The sequence below is a fragment of the Desmodus rotundus genome, chromosome 10, assembly GCF_022682495.2.
Source record: "Desmodus rotundus isolate HL8 chromosome 10, HLdesRot8A.1, whole genome shotgun sequence".
Classification (NCBI taxonomy): domain Eukaryota; kingdom Metazoa; phylum Chordata; class Mammalia; order Chiroptera; family Phyllostomidae; genus Desmodus; species Desmodus rotundus.
The window spans coordinates 62,419,951-62,446,802 of NC_071396.1; the positions used below are offsets into that span (position 1 = coordinate 62,419,951).

The 26,852-nt window shown below is 37.3% G+C and overlaps 1 protein-coding gene across 2 annotated transcripts in view; it reads right to left on the bottom strand.

The window, feature by feature from the left end:
• SEH1L (SEH1 like nucleoporin) overlaps positions 1-26,852 on the bottom strand; it is a 59,699-nt gene that overhangs the window by 7,911 nt on the left and 24,936 nt on the right. For both annotated transcript variants that reach the window (XM_071219516.1, XM_024580296.4), the window contains exons 2-5: positions 21,367-21,417; positions 18,408-18,554; positions 9,430-9,641; positions 2,340-2,438 (exon numbers count right to left, since the gene is read on the bottom strand). In XM_071219516.1, the coding sequence (XP_071075617.1) occupies positions 2,340-2,438; positions 9,430-9,641; positions 18,408-18,554; positions 21,367-21,417 (509 nt within the window). The remainder of the gene's footprint in view (positions 1-2,339; positions 2,439-9,429; positions 9,642-18,407; positions 18,555-21,366; positions 21,418-26,852) is intronic.

The window sequence follows — 26,852 nt, forward strand, 5'->3', positions numbered from 1 at the left end:
GTAATCCTAAGGAGCTGAGACCAACACACTAAGGATGACAGCAAAAGAAAAAAAGAAAAATACTAAGGCCCTTGACATCATCACTGAGCAATTGAGCCACTTAATTAACCCCAAAACTTCTCCATAGTGAGGCTCCTTGTTAATATGAGATAATACAGGAGATCCAGTCCCTGATCTAGGAATACTTTTCTCCTTCCTTAGAGACTTACAAACAAACATGGATTATCTTTATCCCTGGATTCTTTTAAGTATTTAGGTACTTACTATCTGCCCTGTATTTTCTTTCAGAACTAAATCCAAGTTCTTAACCCTGGTCAAGTAGCTCAGTTAGAGTATCATCCTGCTTTGTCAAGGTTGCAGGATCAATTCCCAGTCAGGACACATAGAAGACTCAACCAATAAATGCATGAATAAGTGGAATCACAAATTAATGTTTCCCCTTCTCTCTCTTGCCCTTCCTCTCTCTCTCTAAAATCAATCAATAATTTTTTTTAAAAAATCCAAGTTCTTTATCCCTTTACTCAAATATTTATATAAGTGCCCTGGCTGGTGTGGCTCAGTGGATTGAGTGCCAGCCTCCAAACCAAAGGGTTGCTGATTTGATTCCCAGTCAGGGCACATGCCTGGGTTACAGGCCAGGTCCCCAGTGGGGAGCACATGAGAGGCAAATACACATTGATGTTTCTTTCCCTATCTTTCTCCCTTCTACTCTCTCTAAAAATAAATAAATCTTTAAAAAAAATGTTTAAAGACTTTCCACTCCTTAAAATAAAACCTTATTTATATAGTACTTTGTATTTCCATGTTTTAGAAATGGTCCATCTTTTAGGTTTTACGACTTACGGCTCATTATTCACTCTGTTCAGCTAAGGTTGAAAGAAACTACTTTTAACATTAGCTCTTCATGAAACCTCCTTAAAAGGTGCTATTAATGTGGTTCATACCTTTGATAGCTTAAAAGGAGTTCTAAAGGAAGGTTTCTACATTCTAGAAGTGCGCTGGCCAATACAGCAGCCACTCACCACATGCACCTATTTAAAATTAAACTGATATAAATTAACAAATCCAGTTTCTCAGCTACAGTAGCCAAATTTCAAGTTTCTACATGAGATGTGCAGATATGTACCATTTCCACCATCACAGCAAATTCTACTGGACAGCACAGCACCACTATAGACAAAGCCTCTCTAGAGAAATCAAGAATCTAGGAAGCTAGAGGGCAGGTGTAAGAACCCAAGTAGTAACATTCTGTTGCAAAGCACATAAGAATTATAATAGTTCTTCTCTTCTACTTCTGGTTTCATCGAATATCTGACTACTGGACACAAGAATTTTATCTAGCACATGTGAAGCCCAGCCAATCACCTAATGGATGCTTTTTTTTCCTATTAAGATTCTGAGTTCAGACATCTCAACATGACCAAAATTAAAATTTTCTTCACGTATTGCTACACTCTACCCAAATCTAAGCTATTTCCAGAATTCCTTATCAAGAAATTAACACACTATCCATTGAATTATAAAGCCACACCCTTGGAAATCATCTTGATAGCTCTCCTCTTCTTCTTCACCTCCCACATCCAATCAATCACTATATCCTATCGATACTACTTTTTAAATTATTCTCAAACTGTCCACTTCTCTCCATCCCCATTGCCACTACTGTTTCAAAGCCACTATAATCTCCCACATAGACTATTATAATAGCATCTTGCCCTAAATCCACTCATGTTCCCTTTCAAAATACTTTCCACACATATAGAAGAATTTAATTATCATTTGATCCTGTTACTCCCAAACTTAAAAATCTTTCAAAGGCTTCATATTACCTGTGAGATAAATCCTAAATATTGAACACAAAGTCTTATATACATAAGCCTTGCATAAAATTTCTCACCACACTATTCTTTGCCTATGTTTCAAGCACAGGAAAAAATACACTGGCTCTCTTGTTCACGGACCATATCACATGCAGTTTTCTCCATCTGGAATGTCTTCCCCTCTTTGGCTAACTTCTTCTCATCCCATAGGTGGTCTGCTTTTGGATGAACGTTCCTGGCACCCTCTCCCTGAGTGTAAACTTGTTCTCCCAGTTTATAAAATTCATCACCATTTTTAACTGTTTTATTTATTTGCTTCCCCTGCAAGATGGTACTGCGAAATCAATTACCTTGTCCTCTGTATCATTCAATTTTATATTATCACAGTCTATCAAAGAACATGCCATATCATGGGAAATTGGCAAATATGTAATAAATAATGCAATAATTCAGTTAATAAAAAAACATCATTCTTAAAAATTGAATGCAGTTTGGAATAATAGTTAAAGCAGTACTGACCTGGTGTTTTCATTATATTCAAAAATCTGAACTTTGGCCATTGCATTTGGACTACTGTCATCACTTCCTACAGCTATCATGGGGGAATGAGCACGAGAGCTAGAAATGAAAAGTAAAAAATATTTCACATAACAATTAAATTAATCATATTTAACTCAGAAATTTTATTTTCTCTTAAATTGGCATCAAGCAGCTCTACAACGTACAAGTCAACAAGACTATGATTAAACCCCCGGCATACATTCAACACAGCAGCACCTTGGGAGTGTGTGTCCTTGAGAATGCTCAACATGGGGATCAAGACTACTATCCTTTTGCACTGTTTTTACATTTTATTATAGCTGAGAAAGAAAGTAGCTTTTTCCCCTAAAAGAAAAGGTTTCAAGCATTCAATGGTTTTTTAAAAAATAAAATAAAAAAACCTTCAAGGTCCTCAAATTTTTCTTCCTGAAAGATCTGATCATTAACTGTGGAATGAAAAGTAACTCTATGGTGCCAAAGTCATGACAAAAAGATTTTAAATACTTTGTACAAAAAAGAAGAAATGCCTCAGCAAGGCATGTTCCCCACATGTCATTCTCTTCTCTAGACTCATGTTAAAAGGCAAAACGATAAGCAATGAGAAAATGAACTCCACTGAACTCTAGGCTAAATGATTGTTATTTAATTAAATATCTAGTTACCTAGATATTGACTTCCTTTGCCACCCTCATGCAGATTAAGTAGTATCTCTATGAACATGATGCCCTTATTTAACCTTTGACCTTGGTCTTGTGATCTGCCAACTCATAAAGCTAAAAACAAAATGTGGTAATTAAAAAAAAGGCTTAGTTCTTTATTCCTAAAGCCTGATTACTAAAGCTTCTGATAATGAATCAAATTACCTAAGTAAGAAAAATACCAGGAAAACTGCAAAGTTCTCTAGTAATAAAATTCCAAGTTATTTATACTATAATAAATGTTGACCATTCAAAGAGATGTAAATTCCACAGTAATTTCTGTATCTCACAAACTCTCTTTTTTAATGTTCTATAAATATAACTTTTTAAAAACTATGTTAAATATTTGAGCAGGAAGCAAAAATATACTTACAGTAACATATTCTAAAATTATTAAAAATATCTTTCAAACTAAAGCATTTTTAAATAAAATTATGAAATATCTGGATAACAACTGAATTGGGGATTATGTCATTTGTACATCCAGAAATAACATGTTCATATTTAGAATGTCTTCCAAACATGACTCAGTGAGAAAAATCACCCAACCCAGCATTCTATATATAGTTGACTGATCCCTCCTCCTCCCTCCTAAGGTTCCATGGAAATGATAAAAAGAGTAACACCACAACAGTGCCAGAAATCAGTGTGCCATCAGAAATTTAAAAATTTGGAAGAATCCCAAAACAGGAAGCAGAAAGTGATACAGAAAATGCAAAGGGAAAAAGAGCCCATATAGCAATCAGTAAGGATGAAATTCCAGAACCTCCAACCTTCAATCAAAAAATGCAGTGAATAGAAATGAGTCATAAGGTGATTCATTTGAAGAACTGCAATTCGAAGACCCCCAAGGCTGGCAGATAACTCTGTTCTAGGCTGAAGTCTGAGAAAGGATTCTAGTGAGATGATTTAGAATGCAAAAGAGAAGAGATTAAGAACTTAAAATATAGTACTCCGACACTGGCAAGGAGAGAGACAAGAAGGAACAAAAATACATTAAAATGCTCCATCCCCCAACTCAGGTCCTCCTGACTTTGGCATTTCTGCACTCCCTACCAATAAATCCTGCTAACCACTCTACCTAACTTAGAAACTCAGCCAAACCTGTAGGTAAGAGGATGAGTTATTAAAAAACAGAGCACCTAACAGAAGAAAAATAAAAATACCAGTTTTCTCTACTAGCCATAATAATCTACTGCTCACAAAAACAAATAGATTAAGTAAAGAATAACTCATACTCAAAGAAAACAGACACATGCATGAAAGACAAAGACGAAGATACACAGATCTTTGAGAAAATAGACACAGGTCCTCATTGTTTGCAGATTCTATATTTGTAAACTAACCTAAGTGCTAACATTTATTTGTAACCCCAAAAATCCAGTACTTGGGGTTTTTAGTCATTCATGAACATGTCTGAAGCAGCTCTGCAAAAAATTTCAGTTACCTGACATATACATTCCATGCTGAGGTAGAACAAAGTGAGGCTCTACCTTCTTGTTTCAGCTCTCATACTGAAAACAAGTTCTCATTTGCACTCTATTTACCACCATATTTTCTGCCTTTTTGTGCTTTGTGTCAGTGAAAGAGTAATCAGAGAAAAAGAAGACTTCTTAACAATTAAAATGATTGCCAATCTGCCACCCTATCCACGCCCCTCCCCCCAAAAAACAATGAATGGTATAAAATATGTGCCTGGAGAACAACTTGGGGATCTAGAGGATAGAGTAGTACAACTTTAAAGAAATGGAAAATGAGCCCAGAATAATCAAAGATGAGTTCCAGAGAGACAGGACATAATAGAAGAGAATTGTTAAAGAATCATAGAGGATCCCCAATTTGAGACAATAATCTTTATTTTGAAAGAAATCATTAAGCATCAAGCAGCATAAATCAAAAAAGAACAACACCTAGTAGTATATGTCTCTACTTTAATACTAGTAGGGGGAGAAAGCACGTATACATACTGTAAATCAAGAGTAGTTTTGAGTTATAGATGGGTAATAGACATGTGAAGATCCTTCTGTACTTCTATTACTACTTTTGGAATATCTGAAATTGACCTTAACAAAAAAAAAAAAAAACATTTTAAAAGAAAAAATACCACCCTGGTCAGTGTGGCTCAGTTGGTTGGAGCACCATCCTGTGGACCAGAAGGTCGTAGGTTCAATTCCCTCCCTCTCTCTCTAAAAACAATGAAAAAAAAAGTCCTTAGGTGAGGATAAAAAACATTTTTAAGAAATAATAATAAAAGGAGAACCAAGATGGCGGCGTAGGTGGACACACTGCGCCTCCTCGCACAACCAGAGCTAATGGGAAATCGAAGGGCAGGGAAGTCTGACACCAAGGAGGTAAAAGATAAACATTCATCCAGACCAGTGGGAGGGGCGGAGAGGGCAGCCGGGGTGGAGAGGACTCATGTTGCCGTGGCAACGGAGGCTGGTGCGGAGTGTGGGAGAATGGGGCAGGCAGTCTGACCACTGGCAGACCCTGCAGCCCCACATTCTCGCAGATGGACCAAGAGGGCCCGACTCTGGGTGGTGGAGAGCGGGGCAGGCAGAGTGGCAGGTGGCGCCCCACGGCCCCGCATTCGTACACAGATGGGCCGGACAGACAGCGGGGAGTGGAGCAGACAACGCAGCCCAGGGTTCCAGCGCGGGGAGATGAAGCCTCAAACCTCGGATTGGGGACGCCCATGGGGGTTGGGGCGGCAGCGGGAGGGACTCCCAGCCTCACAGGAGAGGTCACTGGAGAGACCCACAGGAACCTAGGGCGTGCACGGGACCACCCACTTGGGAACCAGCACCAGAGGGGCCCAGTTTGATTGTGGGTGACGGAGTGAAGGATTGGGGTCTGGTGGAGAGTGGAGCGGGCACCATTGCTCCCACTCGGCCCCTCGCCCACATACAGCATCACAGCACAGCGACCAGCATTACCCCGCCCCAGGGAACACCTAAGGTTCCGCCCCGTTAAGTAACAGAGGCGCCAAGACCAAAAAAAAAAAAAAAAAAAAAAAAATGGCCCAAATGACTGAACCCTTCAAAGCTCCAGAAAAAATACAACTAAGTGAGGAAGAGATAGCCAACCTATCGGATGCATAGTTCAAAACACTGGTTATCAAGACGCTCACAGAATTGAATTTGTTCGAAAACCAGATGAAAAAATGAAGCCTATGCTAAGAGAAACAAAGGAAAATGTACAGGGAACCAATAGTGATGAGAAGGAAACTGGGACTCAAATCAATGGTGTGGACCAGAAGGAAGAAAGAAACATCCAACCAGAAAAGAATGAAGAAACAAGAATTCAGAAAAATGAGGAGAGGCTTAGGAACCTCCAGGACATCTTGAAACGTTCCAACATCCGAATTATAGGGGTGCCAGAAGGAGAAGAGGAAGAACAAAAAATTGAAAACTTATTTGAACAAATAATGAAGGAGAACTTCCTCAGTCTGGCAAAGGAAACAGACTTCCAGGAAGTCCAGGAAGCTCAGAGAGTCCCAAAGAAGCTGGACCCAAGGAGCAACACACCAAGGCACATCATAATTACATTAGCCAAGATGAAACAGAAGGAGAGAATCTTAGAAGCAGCAAGAGAAAAGGACACGGTTACCTACAAAGGGATTCCCATAAGACTGTCAGCTGATTTCTCCAAAGAGACCTTACAGGCAAGAAGGGGCTGGCAAGAAGTATTCCAAGTCATGAAAGGCAAGGACCTACATCCAAGATTACTCTATCCAGCAAAGCTATCATTTAGAATGAAAGGGCAGATAAAGTACTTCTCAGATAAGGTCAAGTTCAAGGAGTTCATCATCACCAAGCCACTATTATATGAAATGTTAAAGGGACTTATCTAAGAAAAAGAAGATCAAAAATAGGAACAGTAAAAATGACAGCAAACTCACAGTTATTAACAACCACACCTAAAACAAAAAGAAAACTAAGCAGACAACTAGAACAGAAACAGAACCACAGAAATGGAGATCACATGGAGGGTTATCAATAGGGGATTGGGAGGGGGAGAGAGGGGAGAAAGGTACAGAGAATAAATAGCATAAATGATAGGTGTAAAATAGACAGGGGGAGGGTAAGAATAGTGTAGGAAATGTAGAAGCCAAAGAACTTACAAGTATGACCCATGGACATGAGCTATAGGGGGGGGAATGTGGCAGGGAGGGGGTGGGCAGGATGGAGTGGAGTGAGGGGAGCGGGAAATGGGACAACTGTAATAGCATAATCAATAAATATATTAAAATAATAAGAAGAAGAAGAAAAGAAAAAAACCTAGAAACATCCTGGTTACTTTTTAGAATTCTACTACCTCAAACCACACTCAAAGCAATCAGGACGGTTAATACCCTAAATGTGAAAAGCAAAACCAAACTTTCAGAATATAGTTGACAACCTCAGGGTGAGGAAGATTTCCTCAAATAAAAATAAAAAGCACTATACAGTGAAGGAATGACTGTGGCTACATTATAGTTCACTACTCTCTGTTAACTATCAAGTCACCACAGTGTCAAAAGGACAAACCACCAACTAGGAAAATACACTTTCAAACAGAGCTCCAAGTAGTAAGACAAAAATCCTAAAAACTTCCAGAAAGAACAGGCTACCTACAAAGAACCAGCATCAGACTTATGATGGTTCTCAGACATCTCTTGACTAACACTTAACAAAATCTTAAAAATTCTTACACACCACTTAGAACTCTAAAACTAGCTAAATGACAATTAAGCATGGGGTAAAGTTAAGACATTCAAAGAATGCAAGCATTCAAGACTTTGCCATCCATCCATGGAAAAAAATTACTTTAGGAGGTGTGCCACCAAAATGAAAAAAGTCTGAAGAGGTGATATGAAAACTGTGACAGCCAAGTATAACCCAGAAGGAAAGGAATCAAGAAACAAAATACAGCACAGAAGTGAACACCAGATTATTCTGTGTGAACAATAGTTCCCATGTAATAGATTACATTTGCACCTATAATGAATATTTACATAATCTAATATTGTAAATGTGGTTATTGCTTAATTTTTAGAATCAACTTCTAGTTAAAAACCAAAATATTTACAAATGTATTAATGACAGTGTAAATATAAATATTGTGAATTTTGCTAGTATGTAAGTGATACAATATTAGAAAATGGAAGGGTAAATGTAAGGTAGAAGCAAAATAAGCTAATTTCTTTTTTTAAAAAGGGGAGTCAATATATAGTCTAAAAATTGATAGATCACTAAATAGAAAAATAAACATCATTTGAAATTACGTTAATTACCACCGTAATTAAAACAACTATCAATAGCTCCCACAAATATCTAGTGACACATCAGGAAAAGTTTTATCAATGTACCAAATTCTTCTTTCACATATTAAGTATAAATAAATAGGAAGAACAAGGGGTGTAAGTAAATCCTTTAAAAATAGAAAAGTGACTACCAGAATTAAAAGCTAACAACAAAACCATTAACCGCAAGAGCATTTTTTTAAGGAGGTAGAGAAACTTATTTTCATGTTATACTCTTCTAGATCACTTGAATTTTTTCTTTATCAAGTGATTCATTATTCCTTTAATTTTTTTTTAAGATCTTATTTACTTTTTTAAAGAGAAGGGAAAAGAGGGACAAAGAGAGGGAGAGAAACATCAATGTGCAGGTGATACATGGATTGTTTGCCTCTCCCATGCCCCAAGCTGGGCACCCTTGGCCACAACCCAGGTGTGTGCCCTGACAGGGAATCGGCCTGTGACCTTTAGGTTAGCAGGCCAGCGCTCAATCCACTGAGCCACACCAACCAGGGGTCCTTTGATTTTTAAAACAATTTAATAAAAAGCAATTATGGTACTGTCTTAGAGTCACACTCTATACAGTAATTAAAGGAATAATGCAGGACTAACTAGATATAGTAATGCACAGAAAAAGGCCCACAAATTATTTGTAAGTGAAAAAAAAGTGCAAGGAAAGAAATGTATGTCTATAAATGTCTTATGTGTTTTGGGGTCTACCTGTGCATGATAGTATATACCTGTATATACTTGCATCTCTTTGTGTATTTATATATGTATTAAATATTTATTTGTATGTCCATGGAAAAAGCCCAGAAGGTATATGCCAAAATATCTTAAATGGCTGGTTTCTTCTATGCAATAGAAATAGGGGGTCAAGAGAAAGGGTGGAGAAGGAAAAACTTTTATTATACATAATATATAATAATAATAATATAATTTAATAACAATATATATTAAGTTATTTAAAAATAATGAACATGACTAAGAAAAGAATTGTTAAGAAAATAAATCATCAACTGCTTAGCTTAAAAATTACCAATTTGTTTTTCTAGGATTATATTATCAGAAGAATACCATGTAAGCTTACCTTGAAGGGTTCCAAGAAATACAACTACAGCTTAGCTTACATGAGATCTCATGCTGCAGAGACCACTGACTGAGATTCATGACATCTGGTGCCTCATATATTCTTACTATACCATCCGCTGAACAGGTTGCTAACATAAGACCCATATGCTTAGGAGCAAATTTCACATCAGTAACAGATGTTCTGCTGTCCACTAGAGTTGTCCTCTTAACCTGAAAAAAATTAACAATTTAATTTATATACTGTATTCCCCCCATTTTATGTGCAGTTTCACTTTTTATGGTTTCAGTTACCAGTGGTCAACCAGTCTGAAAATATTCAATGGAAAAGTCCAAAAATAAACAATTCATAATTTTTAAATTGGGTGACATTCTGAGTAGCAGAATGAAATCACTCACTGTCAAGCTCAGGATATGAATCATCCCTTTATGCAATATATCCGCATCACTTCATATCATCACATAGGCACTGTTTTATCTCCCATCATCACCATAAGTGTGAGTATATAGTACAATGAAATATTTTAACAGAGATCACATTTATGTAACTATTATTACAGTATGTTGTTATGACTGTTCTATTTTATTGCTGTTGTTGTTGTTACTTATATATTAAACTTTATCACAGGTATATATAGGGAAAAAACAATAAATATTGGGTTTCATTCTCTTTACCCATAGTTTCAGGCATCCAAGGAAAGTCTTAGAATGTATCTCCCATGTAAAAAGGGAGACTGGGAAAAAAAAAAAGAAAGAAAAAAGGATGGTACAGTGGAAAGAAAGAACGCAAGTTCTAATATCACATGGAACTGCTCTGTCTCTCTTTGGCTTACCAGGATGCATTACCTTGAATAAGGCTCAATATTTAAAGTGTACCTGGACCTCAATTTCCTCCAAAGTACTTGGCAAAATACCACATACACAGCTGGCCACAGTGAAAAATTAATTTATTTATGGCAGGAGAAATTATGTATTCTTTCTTAAGTGGACTGGTCATTACACGAGAAAATGCCAGAATTTTCATATAGGTAGTTTTGTCATGCAAAGTCTGCTACAAGCAGTAAATTAAATGGAGATTCTTTAGCCATAAAATGGAAGGCATGAAACTTTTTTCTTCCAGCATAAATGTCAATTAACCCTACTTTGACTACCTCTATCCACTTTTAAGACAAAGCATTTAGCAGACACTAAGAGTATGGATGGTACAAAGCTGGCTTTATGATAATCGCAGAATTTCATGATAGCATTTATAAGTTATTTTCTACAACCTAGATAAGATTATTTTTTACTGAAAACATCAATAAAACTTAGGAACCAAAAGCTTACTATCTATGGTTATCAAAATACGTCTTGTGAACTGTCAGTCTTAAATGAATGTTACATAAATTTTAATAATAGCATCTCTGCAAACTTAACTTTTCAAATGTTTTTAATGTTGTTCAATTAGAGTTGTCCCCATTTTCCCCCACTAATCTCCCCTGCCCTGCCCATATATCATCTCCCACATTCAATCCTCCCCATCTCCTACATTCAATCTTCTCCCACACTTGTCCTTGTCCATGGGTCCTTTACACTTATTCCTTGAATTCACCCTCGCCCTTCATTCCCCTGTACAGTCCTAACCCCTTCCCTCTGGTCCATGTCAGTTTCTTCCTTATTTCCATATCTCTGGTTCTATTTTGCTCACTTATTTGTTTTGTTGATTAGGTTCCATTTATAGGTGAGATCACATGCTATTTGTCTTTTACTGTCTGGCTTAGTTCACTTAGCATAATGCTCTCCAGATCCATCCACACTGTCACGAAGGGTAGGAGTTCCTTCTATCTTTCTGCTGTGTAGTATTCCATTGTGTAAATGTACTACAGTTTTTTAATCCCCTCATCTACTGATGTGCACTCAGGCTGTTTCCAGCACTTAGTTATTATAAATAACATTGCTGTGAACATTTAGGTGCATAGGTTCTTTTGAATTGGTGTTTCAAGATTCTCGGGGTATAATCACAGCAGTGGAATTGCCAGATCAAAAGGCAACTGTTCCATTTCTAGTCTTCTTGAGGGAATTCCATACTGTTTTCCACAGTGGCTGCACCAGTCTGTCTGCATTCCCACCAACAGTGCACTAGGGTTCCCTTTTCTCCACAACCTTGCCAGCACTTGTTTGTTGATTTGTTTAAGATGGCCATTCTTACCAATGTGAAGTGGTATCTCATTGTGGTTTTAATTTGCATCTCTCTGATGCCTAGGGATGCTGAGCATCCTTTCATAAGTCTCTGGGCCCTCTGTATGTCCTCCTTGGAAAAGTGTTTGTTCAGGTATAGGGACCCGATCCGCTTGGTGGGGAGAATGTAGCCCAGCCCTATTGGAAAACCAACAGGCATGAGTCAGCACACAGGAGTCAAATCCACGGATCGGCTTTCTGTGGTATGTGGCCTGCATTATACTTAGGCTGCTTTGAAGCTTGCTCTTGCTAAAACTCCCTAACCTTGAGTTGAAGCAGCAAATGTTTACTGCCTATTTTTAAAGTAAATTCCTAAAGTCTGTGCCAACTCTCCCAAGGACGGAGTATAATCAGACCAATCACTCTTTCATTCTCTCACATTTGCAACGTTTTTTCCTTGTTAATCTGTAAGAAGTAATCAGTAACAACCTTTCCTTTGTTATCTGTCAAAAGTAATCACTTAAAGCAAACCTGAGCATAATGAGTGGGAACCTTCTTTGATATATATTATTAGAAAGCCAATAAAAGCCTGTCCAGGCAAGAGTTGAAGTGCGTTCCCTCTGAGAATGGCCATGCCATCCCTTTTCTCCACAGGACTTCTATAGTCCATGAGAATTTGTTTGTTGCATCCACAACATACAGAATCTGCTGGGCAGAGTACGCATCATCCAGGGGTCCTCTGCCCAGTTTTTAATTGGATTCTTTGTCTTTGTCTTCCTCATTGTTGGTGTGGAGTTATGTGAGTTATTTAAATGTTTTGGAGATCAAACCCTTGTCCAAGGTATTAGTGGCAAATGCATTTTCCAATACAGTCGGTTAACTTTTCATTTTGCTGATGTCTTTTTTAGCCATGCGTAAGCTTTTTATTTCATGTAGTCCCATCTGTTCTTTCCTTTATATCCTTTGCTGTAGGGGACATATTGGTGAAAACATTGCTGTGTGCAATATCTGCTATTTTCTTGCCTATGTTCCCTTCTAGGACTTCTATGGTTTGTGACTTATATTTAAGTCTTTTATCCACCTTGATTTTATTTTTCTGTATGGTGTAAGTCGGTGGTCAAGTTTCATTTTTTTGCATGTAGCTGTCCAGATCTACCAACAACATTTGTTGAAAAAGGTATTTTTAATCCGTTTTATACTTCTGCCCCCTTCGTGAAATGTTAATTGACAACAGAGACATGGGTTGATTTCTGGGCTCTCTATACTGTTCCACTGATCCATATGTCTATTCTTATGCCAGTACCACACTGTTTTGATTGCAGCAGAATGTAATAGTTTGATGGCACATATTGTGATCCCTCATACTTTATTCTTCTTCCTCAAAATTGCTGATGCTACTTGGGGTTTTTATGGTGATGTATAAGTTTTTGAAATATTTATTCTGTATCTGTGAAATCTATCATTGGCATTTTAATAATTATTGCACTGAACTATAAGTTGCTGTCAATAGTATGGACATTTTGACATTAATTCTTCCAATCCATGAACATGGTACATGCTACCATTTATTTGTGTCTTCCTTAATTTGTTCAGTGTTGTGTAGTTTTATGAGTACAGGTCTTTTACTTCCTTGGTTACATTTATGCCTAGGTACTTTATTTTTCTTGTTGCTATATCAAATGGGATTTTTTTTCTTAATTTATTTCTGATATTTCATTGTTAGTGTACAAAAGTGCCTTCAATTTCTGAATGTTGACTTTGTATCCTGTTTTGCCAAATTCACTTACTAGGTCCAGTAGTAATTTGGTGTAGTCGATAGGATTTTCTATGTACGCTATCATGTCATCTGCATACAATGACAGTTTTTTTACTTCCTCCTTTCCAATTTGGATGCCTTTTATTTTTCTTATCAAATCACTATGGCTAGAACTTCCAATACTATGTTGAATAGAATGGATAAAAGTGGACACCCTTGTCTTGTTCCTGATCTTAGTGGGAAAGCTTTTACATTTTGCCCATTGAGTATGATGTTGGCTGTAGGTTTCTCATATATGGCCTTTATTATGTTGAGGTATGCTCCCTCAACTCCCACTTTGCTGAGGGTTATTATCATAAATAGGTGCTGTACATTATGAAATGTTTTTGCAGCATCTATTGATAAGATCATGTGATTTTTGTCTTTCCTTTTATTTACGTGATGTATTTTATTTACTGATTTGTTAATATTGGACTATCCTTTCATCCCTGTAATGAATCCCACTTTTTCATGGTCTATGATCTTTTTAACATATTGCTGGATGCAGTTTGCCAATATTTTGCTGAGGATTTTAGCATCTATGTTCATCAGTGATGTTGGCCTATAGACCTCTTTCTTTGTTGTGCTTTTATCTTGCTTTGGAATTAGGAAGATGATGGCTTCATAAAAAGAGTTCGGGAGTATTTCCTCTTTTGGATTTTTGGGAATAGTTGGAGAAGGATAAGGATTAGCTCTTCCTTAAATGTTTTGTAAAATTCTCCAGTGAAACCATCAGGTCCAGGGCTTTTGTGTGACGGAGTTTTTTGGTTACTGCTTCAATTTCACCAGCTTTTATCGGTCTGTTCAGGGTTTCTGCTTCTTCTTCATTAGGTTTTGGAAGATTTTATGTTCCTAGAAATATGTCCATTTGACCCAAGTTTTGAAATTTCTTGGCATACAGTTTTTGGTAGTAATTTCTTACAATCCTTTGTATTTCCGTGGTTATGAGTTGTAAGTTCTCTTCTTTCGTTTCTGATTTATTTGGGTTCTCTCTAATTTTTTCTTGATGAGTCTGGTTATAGGCTTGTCAATTTTCTTTATCTTTTCAAAGAAGCAGCTCCTGGATTTATTGATCCTTTGAATTACTCTTTTATTCTCTGTGTCATTTAATTCTGCTCTGACCTTGATAATTTCATTCCATCTACTTGCTCTGGGCTTTGTTTGTTATCATTCACCAGTTATTGTACATGTAAGATTAAGTTGTTTATTTGAAATTTTTCTGTCTTTTTTAGGTAGGCCTCTATTGGTATGAACTTCCCCCTCAGGACTGCCTTTACTGTGTCCCATAGGTTTTGGATTGCTGTGTGTTCATTTTCATTTGTCTCCAGACCCTTTCTGATTTTGTCCTTGATCTCATTGTTAATCCATTCATTGTCTACTAACGTGTTATTCAGTCTACATGAATATGACTGTTTTTAAGTTTTCTCCATGAAGTTGTTTCTAGATTCAAGCCCTTGTCGTCCAAGAAAATGGCTGACATTATTCTGATCATCTTTAATTTTGTTAAGGATTGTTTTGTGTCCTATCACATGGTCTATCACTGCAAATGTTCCATGTGCATTTGAAAAGAATGTTTTGCTTATTTGAGGTTAAATGTTCAGTATACATCAATTAAGTCTTTTTGATCTAGTGTGTCATTCAGTTCCACAATGTCCTTGTTGATTCTTTGCTGGGAAGGTCTATCCATTGTTGACAGTGGGGTGTTATAATCCCCTATTATAAATGTGTTACTGTCTATATTTTTCTTGAAGTCCTGCAAAATTTTCCTTATCTAGCCCTGGCTGGTGTGGCTCAGTGGATTTGAGTGCCCGCCTGAGAATCAAAGGGTCCCCACTTCGATTGAGGGACAATTTAACTACATATAAATAAATACATCTAAGTTCAAATAAAAATCCTTTATATGCCACCACTCCTGAACCCTACCTATGTATACTAACTGATCCATCTCAGACTGACTGCTAGAAATATTACTTCTCTAAATTTCCCTTCTGACCTCCTATTAAGCAGTTGTTTACCTGAGGAAGGCCTTAGTGCAAAGTCAGTGAGAACAACCCCTTCCATTACACACAAAAAAAGAGAATTGTGAAACAGTATAAACAGCATACAAACTACAACCCTACAGCAATTAAAACAGTATGGTATTGACTTAAGGACAGACATATAAACCAAGGGAACGGAGCCCAGAAATACACAGTCAAGAGGTTTTCAATGAGGGTGCAAAGACCATATGGGAAAAGAACAATTTTATCAATAAAAGGTGTTAAGAAAACCAGTTATCAAATGCAGAAGAATGAGTGGACCCTAATCTTAGACCATATACAAAAATTAACTCAAAAGAAATCAAAGACCTAAATGTAGGAGCTAAAACTATAATAGTCTCAAAAGAAAATTCTAAGGAAAATGTTCATGACATTGTATTGGACAATGATTTCTTGAATATACCAAAAACGGGAAACAAAAAAAAAAAAGAGAAGTTGGACTTCATGAAAATTTCAAAATTTTGTGCATCAAAGGACACTATCAAGAATGTGAAAACGCAACTCACAGAATGGGAGAAGATATTTACAAATCATGTATCTGATAAGGGATTAATACCTAGATTATACAAAGAACTCCTACAACTCAACAACAACAACAACAACAAAAAAAAACAGTTTAAAAAATGGGCAAAGAATTTGAGTAGACAATTCCATTAAAAAAGTAAAAGGGTTCTGGTAACAATTCCAATTGGGAGTGAGGGGGAAGGGTCCTCCTACAGTGCAGGGCCTACACCAACGAATAATTCTCAGAAACCAAAAGTTCTGAGGAGAATTCAACTAAATTCTAACACTATCTACCCAGAGAGAGTGTCAGATACCACAGCTCAGTACTACAAAACTGCCCCCATTCACCCATAACTTCAGAAGCCAGTGCTTCGGACTGGTTGACTATAAATCAGAGGTTCCCAAGAGCTGCTCCTTGGGTTTAATTAATTTCTACAGCAGCTCACAGAACTCAGTGAAACATTTTACTTACCACATTACTGATTTATTATAAAAGAATGTAACTCAAGAACAATCAGATGGAAGAGATGAAAAGTATGGGGAAAGGCCGCGGAGCTTCCATGCCCTCTCCAGGCATGTCACTCTTCCCAAATCTGTACATTTGCACCGACCCAGAAGCTCTCCAAACCCTATCCTTTTGGGTGTTTATGAAGTCTTCCTTACATAGACATGATTGACTAATTCATTTGCCCCTCTCCCTTCCCTGGGAAGGGAGGTTGAGGGGTGGGACCGAGAGTTTCAACCCTCTAATAGCATGCTTAACTACACTGGCAACCAGCACTCATCCTTAGGTGCTTTCTAAAAGTTACATCATTAACATAACAACAGACACCTTTATCACTCTCAACACTTAAGACATTCCAAGGATTTTGGAAGCCATGATTTTGGAACCATGAATGAAACCTAAATATATAAGAGAAATATATTTTGGTCATCTGAATAATCAAATACATATGTCTTATAAATCACAGTATCACAAGAAGATATACAAATGATCATTAGCACAAAAAGATGTTCAACATCATTAAACATTAGGGAAATGCAAATCAAAACCACTAGAAGATACCACTTCACAAGTACTGGCAAAGAAGTAGAGAAACTAGAACTCTCACGCATTCATTGTTCATGGAAATGTAAAATGATTGCAGCCACTGTGGAAACAGTTTAGCAGTTTCTCAAAAAGTTAAACATAAAACTACCGTATGACCCAGTCAGTCTACTCCTAGGTATATATCCAAAAATTAAATGCAAGGTATCAAATAGCAGTCTACATACTGATGCTCATAGTAGCATTATTTACAACAGCTAAAAGGTGAAAACAACCCTGATGTCCATCCATAGATTAATGAATAAACAAAATGTTGCATTCATACACAATGGATAAACAAACTGTGGCATACATACACAACACAGATGAACCTTAAAAACATTTTGCTTAGTGAAACAAGCCAGATACAGAAGGACAAGTATTGCATGGTTCCACTTATATGAGGTACCTAAAGGAGTCAAATTTAGACACAGAAAGTGGAATAGAGGTAACCAGGGGCTAAAGGAGGGGAAACTATACCTTTTAATGATACAGAGTTTATGTTGGAAAGATGAAAAGTTTTGATATAGCTATCAGTGATGGGTACAAAGCATTGTGAATATCATTAATGCCACTAAATGTTACACTTATGGTTAAAATTATAAATATTATGTTATGTATATTTTATCACTATTTTAAAATGCAGCAGAAAAATAAACAGCATTGACAGCACATTAAAATTAGTGTGAGGGGGTATGGGGTAGACTAGTATGAATACAGAAGAAAACAATGTATTTACGTTCTTATAAAGACAGGTAATACATCCGTAAGAATACACAAAAAACCTGTAATAGTGGTTGCCTCTAGGGAAAGAACTCTGTGGCCAGAGAAGTTCTCACTATATACACTTGTCTATAACTTTTGAAATTTACATTTGTGCCTCAATACCTATTATAAAAAATGAAGAGAGAAAAAAAGTTAGACTGAGTCTTAAGGGCAATCTAGTTTTAATTCTCTCACTTTACAGACAAGGAACTTAAGCAGCAAACACATTATGCTCTTGCCTAAATTCGAAACCCCAATCAGGGAAGAGCTCTAGCTAAGGCAGAAACAGATAAAGAAGAGTATATTTTGTAAGAAAGAAAAAGTAACCAACCACAAAATAGAAAAAACAATTTTTAAGGAATTTTAGAGTATACTCCATGACAAAGCAAATACTCTGGATTCACCATGAAAGTTATAATAAGCAATGCCACAGGTACTTACAAGTACTACTTCAGGCCCAACACAAAATTAGATAAACAGCAGGAGAAGAACATGGAAGAAAGAACAATGAAACTGGTAAACACAGAGAGTAGTGGTAACACCTTACCAAGCAGCTGATGTGTTCTTAGAAACATTAATGCTCCTTGGATACTCAAGCCCCAACAATTCCCAAAAACTAACAAATGTCTCACCCAATGACTCTGTCCTCGCAGTTTATCATTTGATTCTCCTACTATTTCCTCCCATACAGCAGCTGTTCGGTCAAAAGAACAGGAAGCTAAAACCTGTCCAAATTCAGGATGGGCCCATGTCACACGCCACACAGATCCACTATGTGTCTGAGGAATTAAAAACAAAAAAACAAGAAACTGAATTTACTCATACTTCACACATATAAGGTTTTCCTTAAGAAAATGGAATATACACATTTTTACTTTAGTAAAGGAGAAAGCTGTTCAAAATAACATTTCAATAAGAAGTTAAATGCTAAACTTTTTCAAGATAGTCTATACATAGAATTACAGCCCTTTTGGAGTCAAGTTCTAACATTTTACTAATAAAGAAAAATCTAGCTAGATGAAGTTGACATCTTCCAATGCTAATAATATTAGAGACCTGCTTCAGAGTTTAGCCTAAACAAGTTTTTAAAGAGATTCTATCAGTTGACTAATTTTTCAAATTATATCTATAGAGAATATCCATATAATAAATAAGATTAATCAAAAATATTTGTTCCAAAAGCCTTACAGTACAGTCATACCTCAGTACTCAATGGCTTCAGAACTCAGAACTCTTCAAACCATGTACTCGTCACATTTTGATGAGGAAAAAATGTTTCAGCACTCGGCACTTGTTCAGGACTCATAGCACTTGCTAGAACTTGTATGCATCACGACACTACCCCACAAGAGAAAATGCTTCATCATTCGTCGCTTGCTCATACCAAGGTACCAATGTACCTAGAAACTATAGCAACAAAATGCTTAAATGATTCTAACTGATGTTTGTCTAGACAATGGCCTACTCTAGAAAAAGAGCCAATGGATGAGCAAATATACAGAAGTCCAAATCCTTGTATTCTGAGAAATAATTTAAAGCTCAGCAGCAGTACCTTTATGTATGAAAAATGTCAAATTAGTATTCAACTCTTCGCACTGACAAGAAAAAAAAAAAGGGTGGAATGCGCCTTAAAGACTTTCACATCAACAGAATTTCATTTGTGCTTTCCAGTAAAAATACTGTATATAAGCATCAGTCCACCAATTACATTTACAAAATGTGTTTCATGCTTCTACATGTCTAACACGTTTATGCTCAACAATCTCAGAATACTTTCATAATCTGTTAATGTCTACATGATAGCAGTATCATCTCCAAAGGTAAACTTTAAACTCTTATTTTTTTTAAATGTTTTATTTACTCATTTTTAGAGAGGAAAGGGGAAAGATGGGGGGAGAGAGACATAGACACAGATTTGTTGTTCCACTTATTTATGCATCCATTGGTTGCTTCCTGTATGTGCCCTGACTGGTATAAACCACAACTCTGGTGTATTGGGACAACACTCTAACCAACTAAGCACCTGGCCAGGTTTTATTCTTTGTTTTATCCAGCCTTTATCTTGTTTGACCTTTAATTCTTACTTATACAGGTTATTAAGTAAAAATATACAACAGAGCAGTGAGATTTTGTTCAATATCAGATTCCCAGGAAAGCACAATCTAAGTATAAGAACTGCACAAGGATGGTCATCGCAATAAAGAGAAACAACTTAAATATCCATTAGTTAAGCAAAACAGGGCATACCAGTATTTATGTTTTTAAAGAGGCTTTGAACATACCTCAAAGTACAATATTTATGATATGTTATGAAACTGAAAAGCAAAAAACAGGGGTTTCCTTTTGGAATTATAAAAAAGCTTTGGAATTAGAAGTGACAGCTGTACAACATGATCAGTGGAGTAAATGCCAATGAACTAATTACTTTAAAATAATTTTATTTTGTGTGAATTACACCTCAATTTAAGAGCACAAAAGATTTGCATAGACAATTCACCAAAGGTAAATGAATGGCGAATATACATATAAAAACATAATCAACATCTTTAGTCATTAAGGACATACAAATCAAAACCCAATGAAATACTACTTCATACCAAGATGGCTATAATCTAAATAAATAAATAAATAAAAGAGAAAGAAAACATCAAGTGTATGGAAGGATTCAGAAAAGGGAACCATCATATATTTCTTGGTGGGAATATAGAATGGTATAGGCACCTTGGAAAAGAGTTTGGCCATTAGACAGTTAAAACATACACAACCCAGACATTCCACTCTTCGGTATCAACCTAAGAGAAATGAAATGTAGGTGCACACAAAGATTTGTATGGCATGTTAAGAATAGCATTCATTATTTATAATTGCCAAAAACTAAAAGCAATTCAAATGTCTATCTGGTGAATGAATAAACAAACATGGCTTTTTCTATACAATGGAATACTCCTCAGCATTACAAAGAATCAAACTACTTACACGTGTCACAACATGGATGAACCTGAAAAACATGCTAAGGGAAAGTAGCCAGACACAAAGAACTACTTGTTACATAATTCCATTTACATGAAATAACTAAAAATGGTAAAACTATAGAAAGAAATTAGTTCAGTGGTTGCCTGGGGCTTAGGAGGGAAATAGGGGAAGACTGAACCCAACTGGGCACGAGGGAAATTTCAGGACGTGTTCTAAAACTAGATTGTGGTGATGCTTACAATACTATATAAATTTATTGAAACTCACTGAAATGTAAACTTATAATTGATGACTCTTAAAGTATGTAAAATTCTACCTGAATTTTTTTTAAAAATCAAGAAAAAAATGTGTAAAACATCACTGTTATTAAAAATAATGTAAATGATAAAAGACATACTAAAATAATGTTAGAATGCTATGGAATTACAAATTTTCTTACTCTCAAATTTTCTAATGTGTATTAGAAAATGTAAAATTCCTTTTTAAGAAAAGAAGTATAAATTTTACAATTCTCCCAAAGCTAAAGAGCAAGTCACTGACACTCCCAAATAAATAGCAAACATTTCCATTTCTTTAAACATTTCAATTTTAAAAATTACTGTAAAAATAAATACTAACCTTCCAGCTAGCAGTACAATGCCAATCACCACTTTCACTTTTATCCCAGACCTACAAAAAAATTGATATACAAAAAAATTCTTAAAAATTAATATGAAAAACATTAAGACTGAATCAGTATTAGAGCAAAGGAGGTGAACATGAATTCACAAAGGAATACAACCAATAAGCAAACATATATACATTCATTCATTCATTCATTCAAATATTTATTGAGAACCTTGGATGTGTCAGGCACTGGGCTAAGCACTGAGGGGTCAGAGAATCTGAGCTCTAACAGGTAAGAGAGAAAATTACAATTACAGTTAAGTCTTGTTATTCGAGGCAGTTATGTTCTCTATGTTGCCAAGAACGTTGAATCAGCAAATACTGAACCACAACTCTTCAGAGAAATACAAGGTAAGATTTCATAGGAGCCTCTGGTCAAAACATACCTGTTAACCAATCAATATATAAACTTGTTTTATGTGTGTATATGTTTAAAGACAATTTATTTACTATATATTATTGATTGATTAACATTGAACTCAAAACCAACAATACTATAACTCATTTCTGAATTAAGCTTCCTTAGCACACGTATTTTCTCCCCAGAGTACATAACAGCCTTTGTGTACTTGGGAACACTAGGCAGCACTTCAACACTATGCTTGTACACTATTCTAGACAGTGAAATCACCAACAAAAAGAACATCTTTGTCACCCTGGCCAGTGGCTCAGATGGCTGTAGCAACATCCCATGCTTAAGAGATGCAGGTCAATTCCAGTCAGGACACATATCTAGGCTACTGGTTTGATCCCAGGTTGGAGTGCATATGGGAGGCAACCAATCAATGTTACTCTCTTGCATCAATGTTTCTCTCTTTTCTCTCACCCCCCCCTCTAAACGTATCATTGAGTGAGGATTAATAAAAACAGAAAGAAAATGTGAAAAATGTGGCAACAGACAATGAGGACATATTTACCACATGGGAGCCAAAATAAGAAGGAATCCTACTGGACCTCAAATGAGAACATGTACTCAGGCAACTCCAATTTTTTGCCCCTCCGTTCATGTCAGCAAAATAACAGTATTGATATTAGGGTTAAATTAAATCTTAGAGAGTAAACAAATTCACAAATACAAAATCTACAAATAATTACACGTAACAAACCAAAGCAAAATATTGAAACTCCTACCAACAAAAAAATATATATATAGTAACAAGATGACATTTTAACCTGTTAAAAAATGTAATAAACAGTATGGTGGCTCCTCAAAAAAACTAAAAAATAGAAGTACCATATGACCCAGCAATTTTTCTCTTGGGTAAACACCCAAAAGAGTTCAAAGCAGGATCTCACAGTGACATCAGCATCATAGCAGAGTTAAGAAGGCCTCTTAGTCTTTGGCCTTAAAGTTCCAAGTTGGACAACAATAATTCAACAAAGGAGTCCCTGTTCAGTGCATAAACATATCTGAGGGACCCATGCACTGAGACATATACAGGTGGGCATAAGGCAGTAGGCAGGAAGGAAGGGTACAGCAGCTCTCACTCAGCAGTCTAGAGAGGGGGCCAGAGGCACAGAGGTAGCATTCTGGCCTGAGTGGCCAGTATACATTGCAGCTGAGTAAATGTGACAAGAGGCCAGAAGCAGAGCAAAGATGTGGCAGCTGCAAACTGACAGCCACCATTATCAGGAAAAAACAAAGAGACGTGAATCTCTCCCAGCTCCGGGTAACAGGGTAGCAGTGTAGGTGTCACAATACAGCCTCATTTATAGAAGCCTGAAGAAGGCCAAAGGGCAGAAGTAACATCCCAGCCTAAGTGGCTGGTACACAATGCAGCTAAATGCAGTTGGAAAAAGAAAACAAAGCCACGTGCTCTCCCTCCCAGGAACATACCCACACCCTTCCTTTCCTCCCCTTCTTCCCTCACAGGTTGCATCTTTCCTAAACTCTAAGGGACTGCAGAAGATACGCAACCACGGAAGCAACGGGCAGTAGCAGCTCTTCCAGGGCTAACCCCCAGAACCTGTCTCCAAGACACCCTTTTATCTGACTTGAGCCAAAGCAGCCTTGCCTAGGCTCTCTCCTGTTGCCTTTTCTATCCTAAGCCTTCCTTGTTTCACTGTTTCCAGCTTTAATAAATGTACTCTCAAAATGAAGGAAAAGAAGGTGGGAGGGAGGGAGGGGAGAGAGAGAAAGAGAGAAAAGAAAGCAAGCAAGCAAGCCACAGAATGGCAGGCTAACCTCTTCCTGCCCACTTCTCCCCCACCCATTGCAGGAGAACCCAGCAAAGGCAGCTGGGACACCTTAGACAGTACAGTGTGGATAGCAGCCTCCAGTTGTAGGGAAGCAGTGATGAGAAATTACAGGCCTGGAACCCCATCACTTATCACATATCACCACAGAAACAGTGCCCTGAGACAGAGATAACCCAATTACAGAGGGGACACTCAACTCCTCAAGGAATATAAGGCATTTTCCATGGCCATGGCAACACACCCCACTGACGTGCAGAACGTCCTAGTAGTTCAGTTAAGGGGGGAGTGGGGGGGACAACAAAAGCTTATACTATAGTACCACCTACTGGAAAACAAAGACCTCTACTTATCACTTCTAAAATGTTAAAGCAAAACGATCTTAAAACAACGAAAAAAGGATATTAATTCCTCAAATACCCAGGCAGAATAATGCATCAAATACCACAAATAACCAAGGTAAAACGGTAGATCAGAAAGAAAATGAAAATCTCCAGAAAACAAACTCATAGACATGGAGGACTGTGATTTAAATGACAGCAAACTCAAGATTGTAGTTCTGAAAAAAACTAAATGAGATCTATGAAAACTCAGAACAGCAGTTCAAGGAATAAAGTCAGTGAACAAAAGGAATACATTACCAAAGAGACTGAAACTAATAAAGAACCAAACAAATTCTAGAGCTAAAGAACTCAATAAATGATATGAAGAATGAATTAGAGAACTTAGGAAATAGAGCAGACCAGAGGGAAGAATTAGTGATCTTTTAATTTTTTAAATATATTTTATTGATTATGCTATTACAGTTGTCCCATTTCCCCCCCCCTCACTCCACTCCATCCCGCCCACCACCTCCCTCCCACATTCCCCCACTATAGTTCATGTCCATGGGTCATACATATAAGTTCTTTGGCTTCTACATTTCCTATCCTATTCTTACCCTCCCCGTCTATTTTCTACCTATCATTTATGCTACTTATTCTCTAAACCTTCCCCCCTCCCTCCCCCACCCACACCCCTGTTGATAACTCTCCATGTGATCTCCATTTCTGTGACTCTATTCCTGTTCTAACTGTTTGCTTTTGTTTTGGTTTTAGGTGTGGCTGGTAATAACTGTGAGTTTGCTGTCATTTTTACTGTTCCTATTTTTTATCTTCTTCTTCTTAGATAAATCTCTTTAACATTTCATATAATAAGGGCTCGGTGATGATGGACTCCTTTAACTTGACCTTATCTGAGAAGCACTTTATCTGCCCTTCGATTCTAAGTGAAAGCTTTGCTGGATAGAGTAATCTTGGATGTAGGTCCTTGCCTTTCATGACTTGGAACACTTCTTGCCAGCCCCTTCTTGCCTGCAAGGTCTCTTTGGAGAAATCCGCTAACAGTCTTATGGGAACTCCTTGGTAGGTAACTGTGTCCTTTTCTCTTGCTGCTTCTAAGATTCTCTCCTTCTGTTTCATCTTGGCTAATGTAATTATGATGTGCCTTGGTGTGTTCCTCCTTGGGTCCAGCTTCCTTGGGACTCTGAGCTTCCTGGACTTCCTGGAAGTCTATTTCCTTTGCCAGATTAGGGAAGTTCTCCTTCATTATTTGTTCAAATAAGTTTTCAATTCCTTACTCTTCCTCTTCTCCTTCTGGCACCCCTATAATTCAGATGTTGGAACATTTCAAGATGTCCTGGAGGTTGCTAAGCCTCTTCTCATTTTTTTGAATTGTTTCTCCATTCTTTTCTGTTTGAATGTTTCTTTCTTCCTTCCAGTCCACAGTGTTGATTTGAGTTCCAGTTTCCTGCCCATCACTACTGGTTCCCTGTACATTTTCCTTTGTTTCTCTTAGCATAGTCTTCATTTTTTTCATCTAATTTGTTACCATATTCAACCAATTCTGTGAGTGTCCTCATTACCAGTGTTTTGAACTGTGCATCTGAGAGGTTGGCTATCTCTTCATCACTTAGTTATTTTTTCTGGAGCTTTGATCTGTTCTTTCATTTGGGCCATTTTTTTTGTCTTGGTATACCTGGTATGTAAAGGGGCGGAGCCTTAGGTATTCACCATGGCAGGGTAACCCTGGTCACTACACTGTGACACTGTATGTGGGGGAGGGGTCACATAGGGAGCAAAGGTGCTTGCTCCACGCTCTCTGCCGGTTTTCAGTCACTTCCTCCACTACTCAGAATCAAATTGGGCCCTTCTGGTGCTGCTTCCCAAGTGGGTGGGTTTGTGTACATTCTAGGACCCTGTGGATTTCTCCAATGACCTCTCCTGTGAAGCTGGGAGTTTATCCTGCTGCCACCTCAACCCCCACAGGTGTTTTCACTCAGTGGTTTGAGGCTTTATTTCCCTGCACTGGAACTCTGGGTTTTGAGGTCTGTCACTCAGTGTACCAGCTGTTGCCTCACCAGCCAGCTGCAGCTTTTCCCACCCCGCTCCACAATCTGCACCTCGCTGGGTCCACCAGCTACCACCTTGCCATGATCCTCTCCGCCCAGCTGCCCGTCTCCACCCCTCCTACCATTCTGGATGAATGGTTCTCCTTTATCTCCTTGGTTGTTGAACTTCCATACAGTTCGATTTTCCATCAGTTCTGGTTGATTTTTGTTTTTAAATTGTTGTTGTCCTTCTTTTGGTTGTGCGAGGAGGCACAGTATGTCTACTTATGCCTCCATCTTGGCCACAAGTCTCAGAATTAGTGATCTTGAAGACAGAATTCTAGAAATGCCTCAAGTGGGTGAGAGAGAAGTGATAACTTTTTTAAAAAATGAAAGAACTCCACAATTTGTCTCTGTTAGAAAGAGCAATATAAGAATAGGTATACCAGAAGGAAAAGGGAACAGAGAACCTACTCAAACAAATAATCAATGAGAGCTTCCCAAATCTATGGAAAGAGAAGGACCCTCAAATTTAAGAAGCTAAGACAACACCTGAATATCTCAATCCAAAAAAGTCTCCAAAAATTTTTTCAATGTTAAACTTAATGACAATGAAAGAATTCTCAAGGCAGCCAAGGGAAAAAAAAGACCATAACCTGTAAAGGAAACCCCATTAGCCTATCGTTTTGGGGTTTTTTTCCCCAGCAGAAACCTACAAGCTAGGAGCAAGTGGAAAAAATACTCAAGAGATATTGAAAGAAATAACCAGCCAATAATAATATATCCAGCAAAGTTATTCTTTAGACATAAAGGAGAAATAAAGGCTTTTCCAGACAAAAGCTGACAAAATTTACCACCACAAGACCTCCTTTAC